Source organism: Callospermophilus lateralis, chromosome 3, assembly GCF_048772815.1.
Source record: "Callospermophilus lateralis isolate mCalLat2 chromosome 3, mCalLat2.hap1, whole genome shotgun sequence".
Taxonomy (NCBI): Eukaryota; Metazoa; Chordata; class Mammalia; order Rodentia; family Sciuridae; genus Callospermophilus; species Callospermophilus lateralis.
The window spans coordinates 31,065,100-31,085,842 of record NC_135307.1 but is presented as its reverse complement, the minus strand read 5'-3'; the positions used below and the strand labels follow the sequence as shown (position 1 = coordinate 31,085,842).

Genomic DNA, 20,743 nt, shown 5'->3' with positions numbered 1-20,743 from the left:
TGACTATCTTAACAACTTTGTTTATCCTGTAGGGATTAGAATGTGTGTTAGAGTTTACCAGACATGCATGCAAGATGGTGGTCACAACCAAGATGGCTACAGTCAGGTTGAGCTGGATCTCTTCATTAACCAGAGCCTGTCTCTCCTTTATCCTGCTTACTGGGAAGTTTCCTTTTCCAGTGCTATGAAATATGAAAACCCCAGCAGTAAACAGCTGGCGAGCCATTGTGAGCTGCCTTGAGCTCAGGTTCTTCCGTAGGCATCACCGACTGGACAGGGTGTACTTTTCAAATGAAGGCCCAGTCCCTCTGCTCGGTCAGTACCAACCAGCCTGCCAGTCTTTGCCATCTTCCTGGTTTGTGGTTGACGGATGACATTGGGGACATGGAAAACCAGAACTGAAAAGCTTCTAGATTCTACAGGGTCAACCCCAGGCTATATGCTGGGGCTTCTCTAGGGCCTAACTCTGGAGACAGGACCAGGGAAATGCTTGGGAGGAGGGCAAGAGGAAGCAAAGGGCCCTTCGCCAAGCCACAGTAGCAGCAATGTGATTTTCCCTCCTTGGATGGCTGACGCCATCTGGGGAAGACTCCCAGCTGGGGAGGAAAAGCCAGATAAAGTCCTCTGCCCCTTGGGCACCGTCCCATGGAAGAAGCCAGAGTGGGATGGCAGTTAAGAGAAATGGCAACCTGAGTAATGGCTGCATCGGCCTCCCTGGACACCTCTGTCTCGATGCTCACTTGAAACCCCAGCTGCCCTGTTGGGATGCAAAGGTGGGAAACAGAATTGCTGGTGCCTGAGCATATACTGTGGGCCGTGGAGAAGAGAGGCGATGAGAACCAGGTGTCTGTCCACCTCCTGGCAGAACATGGAGGTTCATCTTCGCCAAGATGCTCCTTGGAAGTGCAGCAGCCAGGGCCATAAGCTAAGGCAGCCTCAGCACGTGACCAGTGGCATCTCTGTCCTGCCTGCCAAGGGAGCAGCAGGAAAATCAGATGGGGACAGGAAGCTCTGAGAGCCAGCTGCTTCTCCTCCCCTCTCTCCCCTCCCTTCCAGCCTAAAGCCAAGGGACAGGTACTGAGAGCCCAGGGTCAAGAGCTCACCCACCCACCCCAGGCAGCTCTGCAGGAAGAGACTTCCAGCTCCAGGCTGGGTGTTGACCAGAAGCAGAAGTCTGGGGCGCCTGGCAGGGGAGGGAGGGGGCAGGCAACAGGGCCATGAACCCAGCTGTGGCTCCTTCCCCAGGGGTTGTTTTCCCCTCCTCCTCAGGATGTCGTGGGGAACGGGGGATCGGGCCAGAAAGCCCTGGCGGAATGTTTTTGAATACCTAGATGCAGCGGAGCCCTCAGAGGCTTTGACCTCAGTTGAAAAAAAATTCTTTTTCAGCAGCAAGGGAAAAATGGCTAAAAATTTTACACAGGGTTGATTTTGATGCCAAATAACCCCTTAGGGATCTCAGATATTAATGCCAACCTCTCCCATCCAGCCAGCTGCAATGAAGCCCTAGTCCTGGCTAGAGATGGAGGTGGACCCCCGTGGTAAAATTCAGGAAGCAGCCCCCAGGCAGCGTGTCTGCTGGCTAACTGGGTAGCCTCAGGCAGAGGACTAGCCCTCTCTGAAACGTGCTTTTTTTTCTCTGTATAATGATGTGGATTAGATAAATTCTATAGTCCCTTCTTCCCGGGGTGATCTGCAGGTCGGTGCTTCTCTCTGCCTTGGGATTTCTGAGTTGAATGAATCCTCCCTTAAGAACGGGAGAGAAGCTGCCTTCCTGCCCAGTTAGCTACCTGATTCGGAAACGTCTGCCAGGCTTTGAGCCTGGGAAAGGAACCATGGGCAGAAGAGAACTGGTTCTATTTACAGACCTCGACAAGCACCCGCAGGAGAACCAGGTGCCATAGGCTACCTGCCCTCCAGGACAGGACCCACCGGGCAGGTGAAAATAGCCAGAGGACAGGGAGGGGCACAGAAAACAGGATAAGTGACACCGCCCTATCAATTGCCAGTTCTGGTCCCCACCCCTGTGGTCTGGATGCTCACTGCTGTGTAGCAGAAGGGGATTTTTGTCAGCTGGGCTGAGGGTCAGGCCCCAAGGTGGCTTCTACAGAATCACCCCACGCATCATGGGGCCTGGGGGTCCTATGAGGAAGGGAAGGAATGAAATGAGAGCTTTGGGAACCTCGGTGTTGCTGCTGCTCACCTGCTACCACCCTAGCCGCTTCCCCCAGAGAACCCTAGGCCAGCCTGTCACTGTCCTGCATTAGAGATGACGAAAGGTTATGAGGGACAGTGCTCATTGTGGTCAGTGCTCGGCGGAGGCTCCCCGGGTCTCTATCCCTCTCTCTGTGTCCTGGTTGCAGGTGAGGTTTGGACAAACATATTTACTATTTTAGTTTTGTAGCTGAGAGAGGAAGACATAGAAGTCTATATTTTCATAAATGAACTCTAAAATGTAAAATGACAGAATTGGCGTGGCTGGTAGAACCCCGTGGTGAAGTGATTCTCCACGGCAGGGCGTGGGAGGGGTGAGATTTTTATTTATCAGAAAAGATCAGAGTCTGGTTGTCATTGAGGGGAGACCAGCTCCAGACCCTGCCATTCCTCTTGGAAGGAGGAACCCCCAGCTGTTGCAGTGGATGGCTCAGCCTGTCTTCCCAAAGCAGCCAGAAATACCCTTCCCTTCAAGAGTCCACCCAGAGAAAAACCCAGTGGCGATCCAGCCCCACTCCACGCGCAGGCTCTGCGGGGAGCAGCTGCCCGCTGCCTCCCCCTGCTGGCCCTGCCTCGTCCCCCACCCGGGGCCCTCTCCTGCCTTCCCTGGACCCCAATGTGCCAAGCAGTCAAGTGAAAATCAAACTCCTCTGAGGCAGAAGGGCACAGCTGTGTATTTACAGCCGCTGATTCAGATCCAAATCGCGTATCCTGCCAGTCTCCCCGCGAGGCAAGCTGGGGGCAAACTGTGTGTGCGCGTGCCAGGTGGGGATCTATTTCGGGAGGTGACCCGCAGACCTTTGCTATCCATTGCCTCCTCCCCAACACCACTCAGGAAAGACATCCTTCTAGAAGGAGCTCTCCCTTTAGAAGTGGCCAGCGGGGTTATGGGATTTCAGCCTGCAGCCTCCCTGGTACCAGTCCCCGGGCAGTCACACAGAAACGCGTGGGCTCCCATCTGGCCAGGGACAAGGCAGAGGGTGAAGGTGAATGCAGGATTAACAGCAGGCAAGGCGGACCACTTGGAAACAGGACAGCCATCTCTGCAGAGGACAGAGGACAGAATCCACCTCAGTCCTACAATAAGAGGCGTGAGGGAAAGACTCCCACAGATGGGAGCCAGGCTGCTGTGCAATCGCAGGTCCTAGGAAGGGGACAACACGGCTAATGAGACCCAACTCTGCCTGTTGCCCAAACTGGAGCGCTGAAAGGGAAGTCAGAGAGGTCAAGGTCAAAGGACCTGCAAGTCAAAGACCCCTGTGAAGTTCCCCCAAATGAGCCCCCAGTGAAAACAGCCAGAGTGCCTCCTTTTGTTAAGTCAGCTAATGAGTCTCCCTGGTTCAGGGGGAGTCAGGAAAGACAACATTCTAGAAGGAGGACAGGGTCCGTGTCCTTAGGTAGATATGATTGGTAAGATGCTGCTCTGAGGCACAGTGGGATTTCAGCTCTGAGATGCTTCCCAGAAGGCTAATGAGAGAAAGGGGGCTTGCTCATGGCTCCTAATGGATGGGAAGAGGGGAGGAGGGTGGGGGTATGCAGCTACCCTGGCAATGTCAGGGCCCTCCTAGCTGTGGTTCTGCACACTCCCTAACCACTCGGACTCTGTGCCAAATGGAAATGGGCCCTGTTGGAGTCATATTTGGGCAGGAACTCTCCAAAGCTCCCATGCCTGGCTTATTATAGGATGGTCACCCTATAATCGTATCCCTACTCCAGAAAATATGTTTGTGGCCTATCATCAGTGCAATAAGATTGAAAATAATGTCACCAGCTGCCCACCTCTACCGTCCTGCCTTTGCCTATATACAGTTAAAGAAGAATATTGGATGAATATGAACAGTGCTCAATGGTTGGGAGAGGGTGAATTAATCAATTCGTGTCAACTAGAAAGGTGATCTCTGATAGTGGACCACAGGGGCCTACAGCCATGGTCCCGCCTTCTCCAACATCCTCTTTTGATGACTTGGATAGAAATACAAATATACCAAGCCTATTCCAAGATCCATGCCCCGAAGGTATTGCTCATGAGGTAGATAATGAGATTATTTTTGAAAAGTATCTCTTTCAGCTGGAACGATGGGTCAAAAACAGCCAGGTAAAATTTAACCAGATGAAATTGATGCTTAGAAATAATTCAACTTTACAATTATAGGATGTAAGCCTTCACTGTAATCCAAGTTAAAAAATCAGGGGGTTGTAGTGGACTACAAGCTTAATATAAGCCAAAGCAGGATGAGGCCACTTTAAAAAAAAAAAAAAAAAGCAATTTAGTCTATGATAACGAAAGCAGAATAGTCAAAGAAGAGAAGAGAGTTCCCCTGCTCTGCCCTAATCTAAGCTATGTGGAACCTTGGTTTAAGCCCCCACATCCCTTTTTACCCAGGATTTTAATAAACTGCAAAAATACGGAAGTGAATTACTGGAGTGAGTAAAGGGACTGAGGAAGCCAAGTTACGAGAGACTGGAAGAGACAGAGATGTCTGGCCCCCCAAGCAGGCCGAATGCCCCCCTGAGGTCTGTTTGCATTTGTCTTTCAGAGTGAGCAGACACTTCTGGATTGTTCCAGGGGGCAAAATTCTAACAAATGTGTAGATGATACGAGGAAAGTCACTGTACTAAAGAATGTTCTCACGGTAGCAACTGCCCTGGCCATTGCTACCCTCATAGCAGTGGAATATGCCACCCCACGGAGCAGAAAGGTCCCCGGCCTAACATTTAGAAGCTGAGTGGTCAAAGATATTGTCAAGCGGGTTTCGGCTCTGGATTCCATTATCTCTTCAGACTGGAATTCTATGCTGCATTAAATATTGTGTTCAGCAGTTTAGAAGGTATGGAAAAGGAGAGTGGATTCTAGGGAGGGAGTTGGCTGAGACTGGAGGAGGGGCACCCAGAGGATTCAGATGAGACTCTGCCTTCAGGGAGCAAAACCAAATGATGTCACACCAGAAGCAGGGGAAACTGTCAAGAAGTGGAATTACTGCCCTTCACATGTCATCCTTGCCCCTCTCTCTCTCTCTCTCTCTCTCTCTCTCTCTTTTTAAAAACCATTTGCTGCTGCAGCAGCTGAGCCCTGGGCATCAGGGCTCTCTGCTCTGCATGCCTAAAAGGAGGTCAGCAAATAAAGGACACAGGCATCCATTGGCACAGGGAGACTGACCTCAGCCTGCAGTGGCCATGTTCATGGGGTACCCTGGTGCTGGTCAGAGGACGCCTGACCTGTTTCAGTTCCCATCCAGAAGGTGATTCTGTTGAAAGCACCAAGATGACCAAAGTCGTTTGCCTTTTACCCCATGCCACTTGCAGATTCCAGGTGGACAGGCTGACATGTCAGCCACCTAAGCCTGGCCAGGAACAGAACCTGCCCCGGAGGCCTCAGCCAAAAGAGGACTTGCCCTCCCTGGCCTCTGCTCCTCCCGGACCCTGCCTTGGGGACTCATCTTCAACCCAACTCCAGGGACGGGAAGTAAGGGCTGTCATGTCATATTCTTTCCAGCTGTCCTAGGAACCAACTTGATCGCAGATGACACTCCCGCCTCTCTCAGGCTTCACCAGGACTGCTTTCAGCTCATAGCAGGATTGTATAATTATGGTGATTACAGCGTATGGCTTTTTTCTCTCTTCATCTTTTGCTTTCAAATTCGTCGAGGCCTCTTATTAAACATGGCGATCTTGGTAAAGTCAGCAAAGTTTTAATAAGACATTTTTAAAAACTAAAGAAAGCCCCGTCAGAGTTGATGGTTACTGTGTTCTCTCAGACATTCCTTTAAAGCCCTGTCAGATGCAGTTAGTGCCTAGGTCTAAAAAGGGGGAGAAGGAGATACAGGGGACACCTGTACTTATCTGCAGGGCTGCAGAAGCATCATACACCATGCCTCTGACCTTTCTCTTTTGCACCAAGAGCATGGTGCATGGAGCCCCCCATGCCTAATGGGAACAGACAGACTGTCAAGCAAGGACAGGGCACCCGGCCTTACCATCAGAGCAGATTAAGTGGAGAAATGAAGACGAAGCATCCAATACAAAACTCAACCCAACCTTATGATCTCCAGCACAAGTTGTAGGTGGATTTTACCCTGGATGACGCTGGAAGTTTCCAGGGCTTCCATCTCTCTACTATAGAAAGGAATCAACCAGCAGCCTGTGTGGATCAGGATCCAACAGTCCTGTGGTTGGTGGAGGCCTCCTTGGTAATGATATGGCTTTAGACCCCATTATTTACTCTCCTCAATCATAGCTTTCCTGAATAATTCCTAGGTCTATAGGACATCATGCAGACCACCAAGAAGGAGTGTGAGTTGGGTGATGGCCACCAGAGCTCCCCATCTGCCCCCCAGCAGCTTTGTCCAGGTTTGGTGTCAGAGTTCTGATCATGTCCATGTTCCCCAGGGATGAAAGAGGTGACCGACAGTGAGGGCATCTTGTTCCAGCAGGAGGGTGTTTTTGAGACACCCCTGAATGGGCCACTCTCATGGGTAGCTGCCCTAAGCCACCTAGATTGTTCCTTACCCTGACTGTCGCCAGTTACCTGCAGTTTGTGTCACCAAAAAGAAAGGAGCTGGGTTGTGACTGAGCTCGAATCAAAAGTCAAAAATGTGGCTACAATATACCCCCCAACTGCAGCACCTCCACTGCTAAAACTGACCTGCTTGCTTTGCCTCCTGAGAACATTGTCCCTTTCATGCCCACAGAAATGCAGACAAGTGAGCTAAGTTAGAAGCAGGCAGCCCCAGTGGAATCCCTACTTGTCCACCTGATATGGTATAAGACCCTGGGGACAAGTCGCTCACACGCCTACTGCATGGAGTAGATGCCAGCACTAAAGGATGACAGTGCTATCACCTTTTGGGAGCTCACAGTATTAGACCATGTCTTGCTGGACTTATGGTTTCTTTTTTTTTTTCCTCTTTTTGATGGTGCTGGGGATCAAACCCAGTCCCTGAACTATATCCCTAGCCCTTGGCTGGTTCTACTCCAGCTCTACCTCTTAGTTGTATGACATGAGCAGCTCCTCAAAGCCTTAATTTCCTCATCCACAAAAGGGACATAGAGCAAATGATGATGTGGGGAAAAATTACATAACACGCTTAGCAGACTTTGCAATGTATGTGCTCAACAAGTGTGGCTCTTAGTCTCATTTTCATCATTATGATGTCATTTGCAATCCAAGCTTAGCTCTTCACTTGCCACCTTGTTCAATTTCCAACAACACTCTGCGAGGTGGGTATCACTGTATTCATTTTTTGCAGTTGAGGATGGGCAAGTGGGTATCTCATTATGACAATATGTTCAAAGTGCATTTATTACAATGATTGACGTGGCAACTACTCAATATATGAGAGCTACTATCACTGTCCCAGTTTACGGTTGACTCCGAGAGCTAGTTTCTCTGCTCTGCTCAGGAATAGGGGGACACTGGTGCCCAGCAGGCCAGCTTCTGTCCTATGACTGATTTCTCATGGCCCCTAAGCATGTCTCAAGTAGCCTTGGGAGCTGTAGATCCTATCAACCTGGAAAACAGAAGAACCACGGGTAAAATGTTACATATGTTGCTTGCCAGGAACTGGTATTTGGCCTCCTAGTTAGGTTCAGGACTCTGTGAAGCCTTCTGCTTCCAGACACAGATCATGAATGGTTCTATCCATGATAAAAGCATAAAATGCAGTTTTCCAGCTGCAGCCCTCTGAACGCTCACCTCTCAGCTGCCTGCCTGCCTGGAGCCACCCTGGGCAATCTAATCTCACTAAGTCCAGTTGCTCACTCTGCCAGATAAACAGAGGTTTCTATTTTTTTAAGCCACTCATTACATAGCGAGGTTGTTGGAGGAATCTGAAACAAGTGACAGGGGATGCTTTGAAATCTCTCAACAAACCAGACCCCTGGTGTGTGTACTCCTACTGCCTTCAGCACTGACAGAAACAGCAGAAAGGCCATTTGCACTGACACGAGTGGCTTTCTCCTGGGGAGAATTTAGTTTTTGAATATGTATTTTGAGGTAAATGCTTTAAGTTTGCAGTACTTGAAGTCAAAGATCATAGAAGCTGATGTAAAACCCCATAGCCAATCATGTGGCTGCTTAGGCAACTTGCATGAGATGCTTATGTGAGTACCCGTGGTGTGAACATGCACATGAGCGTGTACACCTGTGTACACACCTGTGCACAGGTGTGTGCACAGGTGCGTGTGCCACCTGCCTGATACACACCTGGTGTTCAGTGTATGGGAGGGGTGTCGCCATACACTGCAGAACTGCATGTGCCTCTGCTTGGACTGCATGCCGCTGCAGCCGTGTGCCGGGGCAGGGGCTCCTCTAAAGCCACAGGTCTTCACGGTTTCAGCTGGATAAGTTATTCTTCACTTCCCTTCCCCAAAACACAATTGCCTAGTGCTGCTGGCGCAGAGTCAGAATGGCCGCTGCATTTCACCCCCGAGGTGGCTTCCTTCCAGCAGTGGGTGAGTGATCCCGGCGTCCGCACGCTCTCTAACCTTGGGGATCCTTCTGCATAGAAGGTGCTCCAAAATCCAGCAGAGATGATCTGTCTGTCTGTGGCCTTGGCTCTACCCACAGCTCCTGTTGTCATCCCATGGTCCCACGGACAGTCAGTGGTACCCATTTCTTGGTGTCTCTATTTTTTCTGCATTCATGATTTTTTTTTTCCTTTGGAAGAAACAAGGAGCTGAGGAGGGTCCAGAAACGATGCCTGTCCTAGGAACAGTGCACAAATAGCACCTTAGTTATTGATCCTGTTGATCACGAGTTCAGATTCCCATTCCCTAGCAGAAGAAGACAGAAATGCCCACTTCCATTCAACAGCAGCATCCTGAGGCTTTGTCTCCCAGCTAAATCTTCCCTTTCTTCTTGCTCTGAGAGCCCTGGGTTAAGTCCTGCAAGAAACCTCACATTTCTACATACTAGACCACCAGCGGGGAAGAAAGCTGGGAAACTGCCCATCCACTGTCCCACAGGGACCCAAAACATCTCAGCAACATGTGGAAAGAATCTGTAGGGAATAGGGAAGTAAGCAAGTTCTCTCTGCAGCTAGGAATCCCAATGACTCAGACCCAAGTGTCGATCTGGGCATCTCGAAAATGCTGTTCAACCTGTTCCCTGATTTTTTTCAGTTACAAATGCATGTCTCCTGAATGCATCCTGGTGGTAGGAAGGAGAGGGAAATGAGCCAGTGCTCTTTGCATATGCATCCTAATGAACTTGAACATTCACTGTAGTGCCCTTTTTTGGAGGGCAGTGGGCAGGGGGGTCAGCAAGTTGAATGCCTGTGCCTTCTAGCTCTGCCTTAGCTAACTTAACCAGGGGTCAATGCACTTGTTTGCAGGATATGATAGTGTTAGAATCCTCATAGGTCCCTTGGAGAATTGTGGGCTGCCAAACAAGTAACTTCCTTTAGCTGTAATGTCCACAATATCAAATAACTAAACTTCAGCTGCACACTCTCCTGTAGTCATTGTCAAGGGTTACTTAGTTGGGGGAAAGTAGCATCAAGTTGTTGCCAATAGCAACACAGTCATGTCTCTCTTTCCTTGAGTCTTTTCATCTTGCCTAATTTGGAGTGAACCAGCACTTAGATACCGAAGTACATTTGGAGAGGAGAGAGGAAGAGGCAAGCATTGTGCCGGCCACATGCGGGCATGCTACTGAGGGGCTCTGCAAGCAGAATGCATCCCTCCACTCCCAAGGCCACTAAGTATGGACTGCAAGCTGAGGGTAGAAAGGGCAACAGGGTTTGTGCAGTTGGGACAAGTGGAAGGAGAGAAGAGAGATCGGGTGGAAAAGTGGGCATTTTCACTGCAGGAGATGCAGAGTAGCGGGGACATAGAAAGGCACAACTTGGGAAGGAGGCCTGGGAGTCTGTGCCTGGGCATTCTGCCACCAATGTAGGGCTCAGCTGCTGAGCCCTTGCCACTCCTGGCATCCCTGCCTGGTTCCAGATTTGTCCCTGCACAGCTGGAGAGACCAAGGAGGAAGGTCTATCATAATTGACCCAAACTGACAGGCAGAAGTTAGCCTCGACAAAAAGTCCTGTGAGTGGTGAGGCCAATGGGGGCAGGAGTCAGGGATCAGGAACACCACCCAGGGAGGACGTGTCCCCGAATCAGGCACTTGACCTAGAATGGTTTGAAATTGGGTTAGTTCTAGTTGCAATAAGGCCACTCTGCCTGGCCCACCTTGGAAAGGTACATGTCATACCTGCTTTCTGTCCTGCCTGGGAGGGGTAACTAGGGAAGATCCCAGAGGCAGCGGGCGCTAGTAACACAGGGCGGTAAAGAAGAGCAGCTTTCCCTGACCTGCCCAGCAATCCCTGCTAAAGATCTGTGTGCACTCAGCCACAGTGACCTGCAGCCCAGCTCAGGGCTATGACCAGAAGCTCCTTTCACCAGGCTCATAGCCAGAAGGGGGCACGTCCCCTGTCCCAGGATTCCCAAATGTGGTGAGAAGCCCCAGGCAGAGCAGAAGCTGCCTGAGATGGGCAAGTGTGCTCAAGAGCTAAAATCTCTTTCTCACCCTGCATTGCCCAAAAGCTGGCATGGTGTAGGTGGGCCAGGAAGAGATCTTAAACGCTAAGTGTTTCCATCTTCCTCCTCCCTCAAGTCGCAGCCCATGCAAAGCAGGTGAAAGACTTCACAAAGGCCAACCACCTCTGCTTGGCCACAACTAGCTGTCTGCTCTCAGGCAAGTTCCTGGAGGTGTATTTGAGTCTGTTTCTCGTGCACTTAGTGGGATTAAAGGAATATTTAAGCAGCAGGGGTGTTGTGGACATTAGCTCAACTGTTTCTCAAATGCCTTTTTGCTTGATATGCAATAGCTGTTCAGAGGTCAGTCAACTGGCACCTGTCAGCTAACCTGTGTCCCTGGTGATGGGACCATCCCCATCCTGGTCTAGAAGACTTGAAGAGAACACTTGCAAAGGGAGGTACACAGGATATCAATGTCACTCAGATGGGGAAGAGTAAGAAATTCAAAAAATAGGTCCTGGGGGATAAGGAGATACATTGGTCCTTTTACGTTAATTCAGATAGGAGGGCTGGCAACTTGCTTTTCCTAAGTTCAAAATGTTTAAATAATAATAATAATAAAAAATCACTGGTAGGTATTGGAGCAAGGTATCTGAACCTGCTAAGGGTCCCAGTGACATTTTATGGAAATTGCTTTCAGATAATGTGACTTCCGGGCAAATTCCATATTCCTACCATTTATATGGCAAAACCTGGTTGTTTATACCACTCTACATATGATGGGCTGTTTCAAAAACAACCCATGAGTTTTATCCTGATCCTCTTATTTTTTAAAACAGATTCAGGTTTAAGTATACGTGAATATATAGTAATTTTTTCAGCCAGTGAGGTTTCTGATATTAATTCAATTTTCACCATCCCTTGATTTTTTTTTAAAAAAGGGGGTGTTGTTTTATGTTTGTGCTACATCTTATAAAAACTCAAATAAAGAGAATATTTTAAAACAAAATAAAATGCCCTTCAGCCCCTGAGAGAGATCAGAAAGCTTGGTGAGGACCCAGGAGAAATACAGACCCCAGGAATGAATCTTGCCACAGGGCTTCCGCCCCGACTCACTGCTAAAGGGTGAGACAGCCAGAAACACCCGCCTCTCCCTTCTGATGCTGCTCTGGCCGAGCTCTGCTGTGGATCAGCCGTGTGTCATGTCTGACTCGTCCCATTACCCAGTTTTCCCATTTCATCCACACCACCTTGCTTCACAAGATGAGTAGGGGGTGATGGGAGATGGAGAGTTGGACATGTTTTGCAGCAATTCTGTATTAAGTATGGATTTTCCTGCCCCCTCTGCCAGAGTTCCTTAGACCCCTAAACCATCCCCAAAGGATGTCCCTCTCTCTCCCCAGTCTTAAGCATCACGGAGAAAGGAGAGGCCATAAGCCTCATACTTACCATTTGAACTGTTCCTTTTGCCTTGCTCAGCGGGGAAGGGTCACCAAGAGCATCAACCCTCAGAGAGTCACCTGATGAATTTAGGCAGGTCTTTGTCTTCTCCCTTCACCTTCTGAACTCAAGCCAAGACTCTTACCTTTCTGCCTGGCTCTTGAGTTCCAGACTGCTGTCCTCAGCCAGCCCTTCTAAGTCGGTACTACTACACATGCACATCCTTTATGAATGTGAGCATGATTTAGCTACTCACAGGTCACCTTCAAATTCCTTGAAAGGACAACCCATCTCCAGAGCCTCCCAATATTTGCCTGATGAAGTCACTTGGTGAGCCCTATTCAGCAAAACACCTCTTTTCATTAGCATGGATGAAAATTCCTGGGCCTCACACCAGGGGGATCCGTGTGGATCAGTGGAGACTGGAAATAGTGTTCCAAATTTGTTTTGTTGCAAGTTCCAGTTCCCGTAGCAGAGGAATCTGGGTTACTCCCATACTGGAGGAGAAAGCACTGAATTTCTCCAAAGGCAAAGATGGGCTCAGCAACTGAAAAAGAGTAAGAAGTGGGAAGTTCCCAGGCAGAGATGTGACAGCTGGGAATCCCCCTCCCAATCTTTCTTTCCTCCTTTTGAGGTGTAATTACATACGGTAAAATGCACAGATCTAAAATATATGGTTCACTGAATTGGACAAATGGATACACCCATGTGATCTACACCCTATCAACCTAGAAAATTCCCTCCTGCCCCTTTCCAATCAGTCCCATCCCTTTTCCCCAGAAGCAACCACAGTTGATTTCTATCCTCAGAGTTGCTCAGATTTTGACTTGATGCATTTGAGTTCTGTCGCTTTGGTCTTGGGTCATTTGAACAAATCAGCAAGAGAATCTCATCAGCAGTTCAAATATCTTTATTCCCTTACCATTGAAAAGGGTTCTCGCTGAGCCCCTAGTGTTTGGCTCTGCTGCCCCCAGTAAGCCATCTGACCCCCAGGGCTACTCTCTGAGCCCAGTCCTATCCCAGTCCAAGAGTTTAGCACCCGTCTCGCAGGTAAGTAAGTGGCGAAAGTTCTTGGTCACGGGGATTGTGCATGCTTTGTTGATTAATATCTGAAAAACGCAATGCACAGGGCCACAGCATGTCCAGCAGCATGTTGATTTTCCTTAAAGCCCTGCACAAAAGGGAGCCATTCCTTTTGTGTGTTTCCTTTCAGAAACAAAGGATTCCATGATCACCTTCTTCCAGGCTTCTAGCCATCGAGATGGCCACAGAGCTGAAATGATTAGTCAGAGTGAAGGGTGGGAATTGAACATGTGGGTGTTTGTAAACCTAGTACTAAGCCCTGTGGTCCATGAAATTGAAGGATCCCAAGTCCTATTGGATTACACTTTGCCAAATGTCTCCAAGGTGAAAAGCACTTTGACTGTATGCAAAGCTTTGGTGTCTCTGGAATGTACCTTCGGCAGCTCGGTTCTTAATCACCGTATATTTTTTCACTTGGACAAAGGCTGCCTGCTAATAGCATTTTCCACCACACTCAGCTGCTTTGTTCAGCTACGCCAAGGCCCTGGGCTGAGCTGGCTGTAGTTTCCTGGCACCATGACCCATTCCCAACTGACCAACACTGAGGAACATCATGCATTCACACCCTGAAAAAAAAAAAAAAAATGCTCCCTCTGTAGCTGTGAAGTTGCCAGACACAGGCGGAGTTACCTCTCCCTTTCCTGAGCAGTTCCTTTAGAACCATCCAAACTGGAGGCAGGGATGGAGGAAAGGGGAGGGAGAAAAGAGCCCTAGGAGTGCAGGCGGTACCCTCCTGTCTCTGGGCAGAACAGGTGCCTCAGAAGCTGCCTGCAAGCCCCCAGGGAGATATCCACTGGGGCAGCTCATCTCTGAGCACAGGTAGCCTCTGCTCAGATTTCCCTTTGATCCCTGAACACTACAGGAGACTCAGCTCTTCAGAAGGGAGGCTGCTGCTGAGCTAGTGGGATTGCAGGATCTCTTCCCCCAAAGCCCTGGGCCAGGCATCTAGCCATGCCTGCGTCCTGCATGATTAACTGCCTCCCAGCCAGAGCCTGCCCTCACTCACCCAGGAGGTCACAGTGTAGCCAGTAGATTGCAGCTGGGCTGAGCTGCTTCCCAAGCTGCCCGGAACCCGCATGACCTCCATCTTTAGCAGCAGAGCTGGCATTTGGTAAATGCATGAGTGCAACAGTGGGGAGAGGGAGACAGAAATGCCAAGCCACAGCACCTGGATTGATGAGAGGTTGGGAGCAATCTCAGGAGTGGCCCCTGGACTGGTCACCTGCACCATTCACCTCTGAAGTCCTGGGAAATAGAAATGGGGGGAGGGGAAGGCAATTGCAGGCTGGCCACAGGTCTTTGGAGTCAGCTGTGAGGCTGAGCTCCTGGACTATGGTAGGAAAAGATTAATTAGCAACTCCGAGCCCAGCCCAGCCCTGTCTGTGAAGCTGGGAGGAGTTAAGGTCAGGGGTGCCTCAGGGCCAAATTCACCTAGAACAGATAGACACATCATCCTTCAGAAATAAAATATCCAGCCCCCTCTCCAGCCAAAAATGACCTCACTAATGAGGAAGGAGCTGCAGTGAGGGTTTGGGCAACTAATGAACCTGATTTTCCTTGTCTCTAGGCTTTGAGCATACATATTGGCAAAAGACTCTTATTCAGAAGAGTTGGAGATTTCCCCCCCGATATCTGCCAGTTAAATCAGAGCCCCAAATGCCATATATAGCAAACCAGAACATATATATATTTGGGTACACACTGTGTTGTTTGTGGTCCTGGTGGAAGATAGTTGGGAGAAGAAGGAGGAGTTGGTATTAGGTGTATAGCAATACGCAGGACCCAAGAGGAAAGCAGAATTCTTAGGTTCCTTTCATAGGAGCAGGGAAGGGATGAGTGATAGGGGATGGAGGAGCTCACCCCAGGAGGTCCCTAAACTCACTCTGTCCCAGTGAGGACCTCTGAACACCTTCCCATGCTTCCTGTCTTTGGGCCTGCACCAAGAAAGCACCTTCATTTCCAGGTGGACCAGCTGGATGACAAATGCCTCACTCCACACTCCATGTAAGAAAGGTCACTGAAGGAGTGCCATTGATTCCAGGGACTGGAGGGGAGGCCTTCAAGGCCAGCCTCTGCCTTCTAAGAGCTATTGTGGTACCTAACCTGCTGTAGACAAAGAAGTAGCCATCCTGCTTAAAGATTCTCAAAGACTGATACAGAAACCCTCCAGGATTTTTTAACAATCTGATTTTAAAAATCCTTAGCCTAGTATAAACGTATCCTGCTGCAGGCTAAGTTTGGTGTATTTTAAGATTCAGATAAGGTTGTTGATGGGGAGTGTATGCAATTTTTTTTTCTTTTCTTAAGATAGGGTGAAAAATGAAAAGTTTTTGTCTCACTAGCAAAAATAGGGAATGAAAGAAAGGGGGAGGGGGGAAAAGAAGGAGAAGTAGATGCAGGTTTTCCTGTAGCTCCTGAGGGCAGTTCTGTTTCTGTCTAAGCACCCATCTGTGCCATCAAAATTCTCAGCCAGCCTGGCCGTGTCCCTCTGTGGAGACCTAAGCCAGATGACATGTTGTCCTGCTTCCAGCTAACTCCAAGCCTGTGTTGTTCATTTTTAGATATGCCCATTATCCATCAATTCATCAATCAGCAGGTTTATCGAGTACCCTACCAGGCTTCACAAACCTGATCAATTTTTTTTAATTACATCCAGCTTACATGCAGCCAAGCCCAGTCATCTAGATGAGCTTCCACACCCTGCTTGGAAATGAACACGAGGAACTGCTGGCCCCTGCATTGTCACGACCAAGCCCCACAGCCCTTGCTGACAGGGGATGGTCTGCTACCCTTTGCAGATGGCGATGGTGTCGCTGACCCACTGTCAATACTATGATGAGTTTTGCGTATTCTCCTAGACGCTGATCTATCTGCTTGGGTCCAGCCCCATTGTCTGGACCTCTGCCCAATGAGATATGGATTTCTGAAGAGGGTGGGCCAAGGAACAGGTGCAAACTCTGTCAAGGGAAGTAAATAGCAACTGATCCTCGTTCATCTGCTCAGCCTCCCTTTGGTGTCCTGAATCCCCTCCCAAACCAGAGGCTCCTCAACCATGTCCCCAGGACATATAGACAGTCGGACTCTCCGGGACATCTAGGCCTCATGCACTGGGCCTCATGGTCTAGTGTATTATCTTAGTTTTTGACAGGAATGGCCACATAGGTTATAAGCAGAGACTTATAGGCTTCCTGACATGGGGCCAGCAAACTCAGCCTCTGGGTATCACAGGTGGAGAGTTGAGACCATAAGGAGACAGCAGGAGTCCAGTGTCCTGGGACATCCAGTGGTTCTGAGCCTCAGCAAATGCCCCTGTCATTTTCACAGCCCCAGAACCCATCCCCAAGAGGACCCAAAGCTGGTGCCTATCCTACATTTCAAGCAGGATTCATAGATCTTCTGTGTTCCCAAGACTAGTTAATTTATTCATTTCTAAGTCACCCAGATCCATAACCACCATTGATTTGGATCAACCCACCCTTCCTAACCTCAGTACTCCCTAATCTACCTTTTCCTCCTATCCTGCTTGAATAAAATCGAGTTCAGGGGCAACCCACAAGCATTAAGAGGTGCTTACCCCAGGGTTTAAATGCCTGGTTCTTTGGTAAGTAAAACTTCTACACTCCCCAAAGTACCAGCCTCACACCCTCACTCCCTGAACCTGCCCTGCAGTCCTGACTTTTCCCACTATCCCCAGTTAGGATTCCCATACTAGAGACCCCAGTCAAACTCGTCAGTCAGGTTGGTGAGTTATTTGGCCTCTATGGCTTGGGCAGCAATTAATTCACCTGTCTGGCTCTCTGTCTCTGTCCCTCTGTGTGTGCGTGTGCACCTGTGCGTGCCTCTGTGCCTGTCTCTCTGCAGGGAAAGTCGCTGGCGGGCAAGCGCCTCACCGGCCTGATGCAGTCCTCCTGAGTGTCCCCACCACAGGGCCAGGGCCCGGGCCCTCAGAACACACGGGCAGGCGGCGGCGCTCCACATCTGCGGACAGAGTTTCCTTGCGGGGAGATTTGGTCACTGTGAAAGAGAAAGAGTGAGGGCCATGGAGGGCGATGGTGGGGAGACTTGGTGGGTGAACGGGGACACCAGGAAGCGTCCACAGACCTGGGCCAGCAGGGAGAGGCTCCTGTTTACACCCTCTTCCTTGTATAGTTGTGCGCCAACACTCGTCGACTTGGAGGCCCTGTTTCTAACTGAGTCAGGAGAGAGCAGCTCATGGGATTCCTGTCGGACTATCACTTGAGATTATATTCTTATGATCCTCACTCCTCCCGCTGCCTGGGGGAGTCACACCCGCCAGCACATGCAAGAGGAGCAAGTGGACCCTGGGCACGTCCAGTATTATGCATCGCCCCTCTCTGGTGCCCCCACAGGGTGCCCCTTCGTCACAGCCGCCATGACCCGCCCCAGCCCCCCACCCCGACTCTGTGGCCACCTGGGTATGACCAGCCAGCACCAGGCACAGTTCCCACATAATATGTCCAGATCATGTTTTCCGTGCGAAGGCGACCTCACCTCACGTGCTTTCCACCCACTTTGAGACCAACTTTCAAAGAGGTCTCCATGGGTGTGGTGGCAGCCCTTGGGTCCCATCAGATGTCTCAAGGGCCCAACACTGGAGGATGGGAGAGCACTGGTGCAGATGGAAGAGCGTGTTGATGAGCATCCGTGGAGGTTCTGATGACCATCTTTTAAGAAAATTATTATTTCATTTTTCCTGTCTTTGCACCCTCGCTCCTTGGTTTGTTCCCTCACATTTGACTTAAAATAAACACGGCCGTGAACTTCAGGGGCCATTGGGATTCTCCCCTCTGGCAGCCTCAGGTGGAAGCTGGGAGGGCTCTGGCCCGGGAGGTGGCCAGATTGAGACCTGGAAGTCCCTAGATGGTGGCATTCTGGTAGGCACAGCCAGATCCTTGCTGGGTCAGGCGTCAGTTGTTCCTGAAGCTTTGGCAGAGTGTGCTATGGCAGGTCCAGGCCAGGGCCACGTGGTTCCCTTCCCAGTCTCAATCTGAGGGCCAGCAAGAGCACCCTGTTAAACAAAGCCTGTCATCTAAGAGAAAGCAAAGCCTGTGAAAGATCCCCTAGGTTCCTTGTGTGAGTGTACACATGTGTGTGTGCACGCGTGCGTGCATGTGTGCGTGTGAAAATGACTTTGCCAACATGGCTGTGAGGACGTGTATATAGAGCACCAAGTCAGGTGCCTGACACATAGTAGGTGCTTAGCAAATGGTAGCTAATACTGTCGTCGTCGTCACTGTTGTCATTGTGATACCCACGAGACCTCGGGCAGAGCTGTATTGAGCAAGCTGTTTCTGAATTCAGACACTCAACCACCCCTACCTGCTCTGACGATCCTCCTTTGATCTATTTTTGGCCACAGGTGAAAAAAAAAATCTCCCTTGGGAGTGTATAAACAGAAAACATAGAAGGAAAAAAGTGATCCTTGGTGTTTCTTTACTCATGCAGGAAAATTCACCAGCTGGTGACCAAAGGCTCATTGGATTGCCATCCCAGCCTTCTGGGTGCTTCCCTATGACCCATCTTTCCAACTCCCGACCTCCGAGTCCTGTCTTTATCTGCTTTCACACAACCCTGTCCCCAGACCCCCACTCTCCCATCCCTCACAGTAGAGCCATCAGGAACATTAGGAGTCTCCATTATGGGGTATCCTCATGGGTTCTGAGCACCATGTCTATCTTCCCTCCCGGCTGTAGTTCTTCTCTCTTCAAGATGCAGGAAATTAGAAAGATGACATGTGTGGGGTCCTGAGAAAGTTTTCAAAGGGGCAAGACAGACCCAGATTCTCGGGGGGCACACCCACACTCTCAGCACCAAGCCTGGCACTTTGCAGATACTTGGTAACTACCTGAGTAAATGAATGTGATGAAGCCTTATCTCTTCCACGTTTTTTAAATCCCCTTTTTATTTATACGCACTTCCTGTTTCAGAACAAAGTTATGGTCCAAGTTCATTTGCACCCAACATTGTCCCTACTGTGCTGATAGGGAGGCGTGTGGACAAGGAGGGTTCCCAAGCAGTGGGCACCTTTGTACCTTCAGTTATTCAGGGGAAGGGGTCTGGCTGCCTTCTGCCCCTCCCACAGGCTGCAGAGCACATCCTAAGTCAGGCAGTGGACAAGGCAGGGTTGGCTTCCTGGCCATGACTTCTGCACCCCTTTCTTCCTCCCAATTCTTAACTGTTGCTCCTGAGCTATGCTGGCCTGAGAACTGACCTTCACCATGGAGGTCCCTAAAGGGCCCATCCAGAGCCAGATGGTCTGTGGCCCTGAGATGGAACAAGCTCAAGGATTCTAAGAACATCCAGAGGGGAGGACAATGACAGCAGAGGCTCCACAGAGGTGAGGATACCTCAGATGGATTCAAACCCAGAGCAATAACCCCTTCATCCTCACCATTTTTTTTTTTTTTTGGCAGAGGCAGGCATGGTCCTGTGACCACCACCATGTGCACCTCAGTAGATCAAACAGGGGAAGGAAGGAAGTGGGACAGGCTGCTTCACCCAAGTTTGCCAGTCCAAGGCCAGCCCACCACTCAGACCTTTTAATGCAAGGATTTAGAAAATCGAGTCTTGGCCAGTTCCCCATTGGTCTGGTGGACATGGCCAACATTCCAGGCTAGGTTAGAGGTTTGAAGGTAGTTCTGTAGCCAGGCAGATTCTCTGTCCCATCCTGTCCCCTAAAACCACCTGAGCTTCCCTGTCTGGCCATGGCCTCTGAGCCTTCTTCCCCCAGACCATGGCCAAAGTATCAGGGCAGCCTTAGCAAGTGACCACCAACCCCTCCAGGCAAGACACACGGGCCCCAGGGATGAAACATCTGAATGGATTAACCTTCCCTGCCTGGGAAGAGGACAACAGGTATAAACGCCCAGTGGCAACCAGATGGCCTGACCCAAGCAGCTGGAACTCTCTAGGTTGGGGGAAGGCCCCTGCTCTCCCAGAAAGTGATGTCCCAACTTTGTCCTCCTGGGAAGGCGTTACAATACCCCAGAGGCCCAGCTGCCAATGCAATTGACTGGGCCTGGGTTCCAGGTTCTCCACTGCTGAGTGGTCAGGAACCAGGCCGACACCTCAGAAGGGCCTCTTGCAACTCTGGGTTGCTAACTGACTAGCTGAACATGTAGGGACATGCTCAGGGGTTCTCCCCTGTCAGGATTCTTGGTATGTTCAAACTACCTCACCAACAGGACACTGACCCAGGAGCCTGTCTCCCATCTGGCTCCCTTGCTGGTTTTTGGAAATGGATATTTTTCCTAAAATGCATCCCTCCTGTTCTGTTCCAAATGCACAGGCTTCAAAAGCCACCACCAGGAAGCCTTCCCAGAAGGTAGAAAGGACTGAGGGCTATTGGTCTTTGGGTCTTACAGAATGTAGAAGCTGGGAAGCCCTGGGCTGGGGGAAAATAATGTGCCATCACTAAAAAGGATCTGGCTGAGATGAATGTCTAGCAAGGACCATGAAATAGTCAAACAGTGGCCAAATTAATCACTAATAACTCGCCACAGGAACCTCTGAAGGGAGG

At 49.9% G+C, this 20,743-nt stretch overlaps 1 protein-coding gene across 3 annotated transcripts in view; it reads left to right on the top strand.

The window, feature by feature from the left end:
* The window catches only part of Rgs6 (regulator of G protein signaling 6), a 570,177-nt gene extending 551,792 nt beyond the window's left edge, over nucleotides 1–18,385 (top strand). For 2 of the 3 annotated variants that reach the window (XM_076848117.2, XM_076848116.2), the window contains one exon: nucleotides 17,065–17,197. In XM_076848117.2, coding sequence (XP_076704232.2) covers nucleotides 17,065–17,115 — 51 coding nt within the window. In that variant the 3' untranslated portion in view covers nucleotides 17,116–17,197. Of the gene's footprint in view, nucleotides 1–8,594; nucleotides 8,662–17,064 lie in introns of all 3 variants that reach the window. The other variant, XM_076848119.2, reaches the window with a different exon arrangement.
* The last annotated feature ends 2,358 nt before the right edge of the window (nucleotides 18,386–20,743 follow it).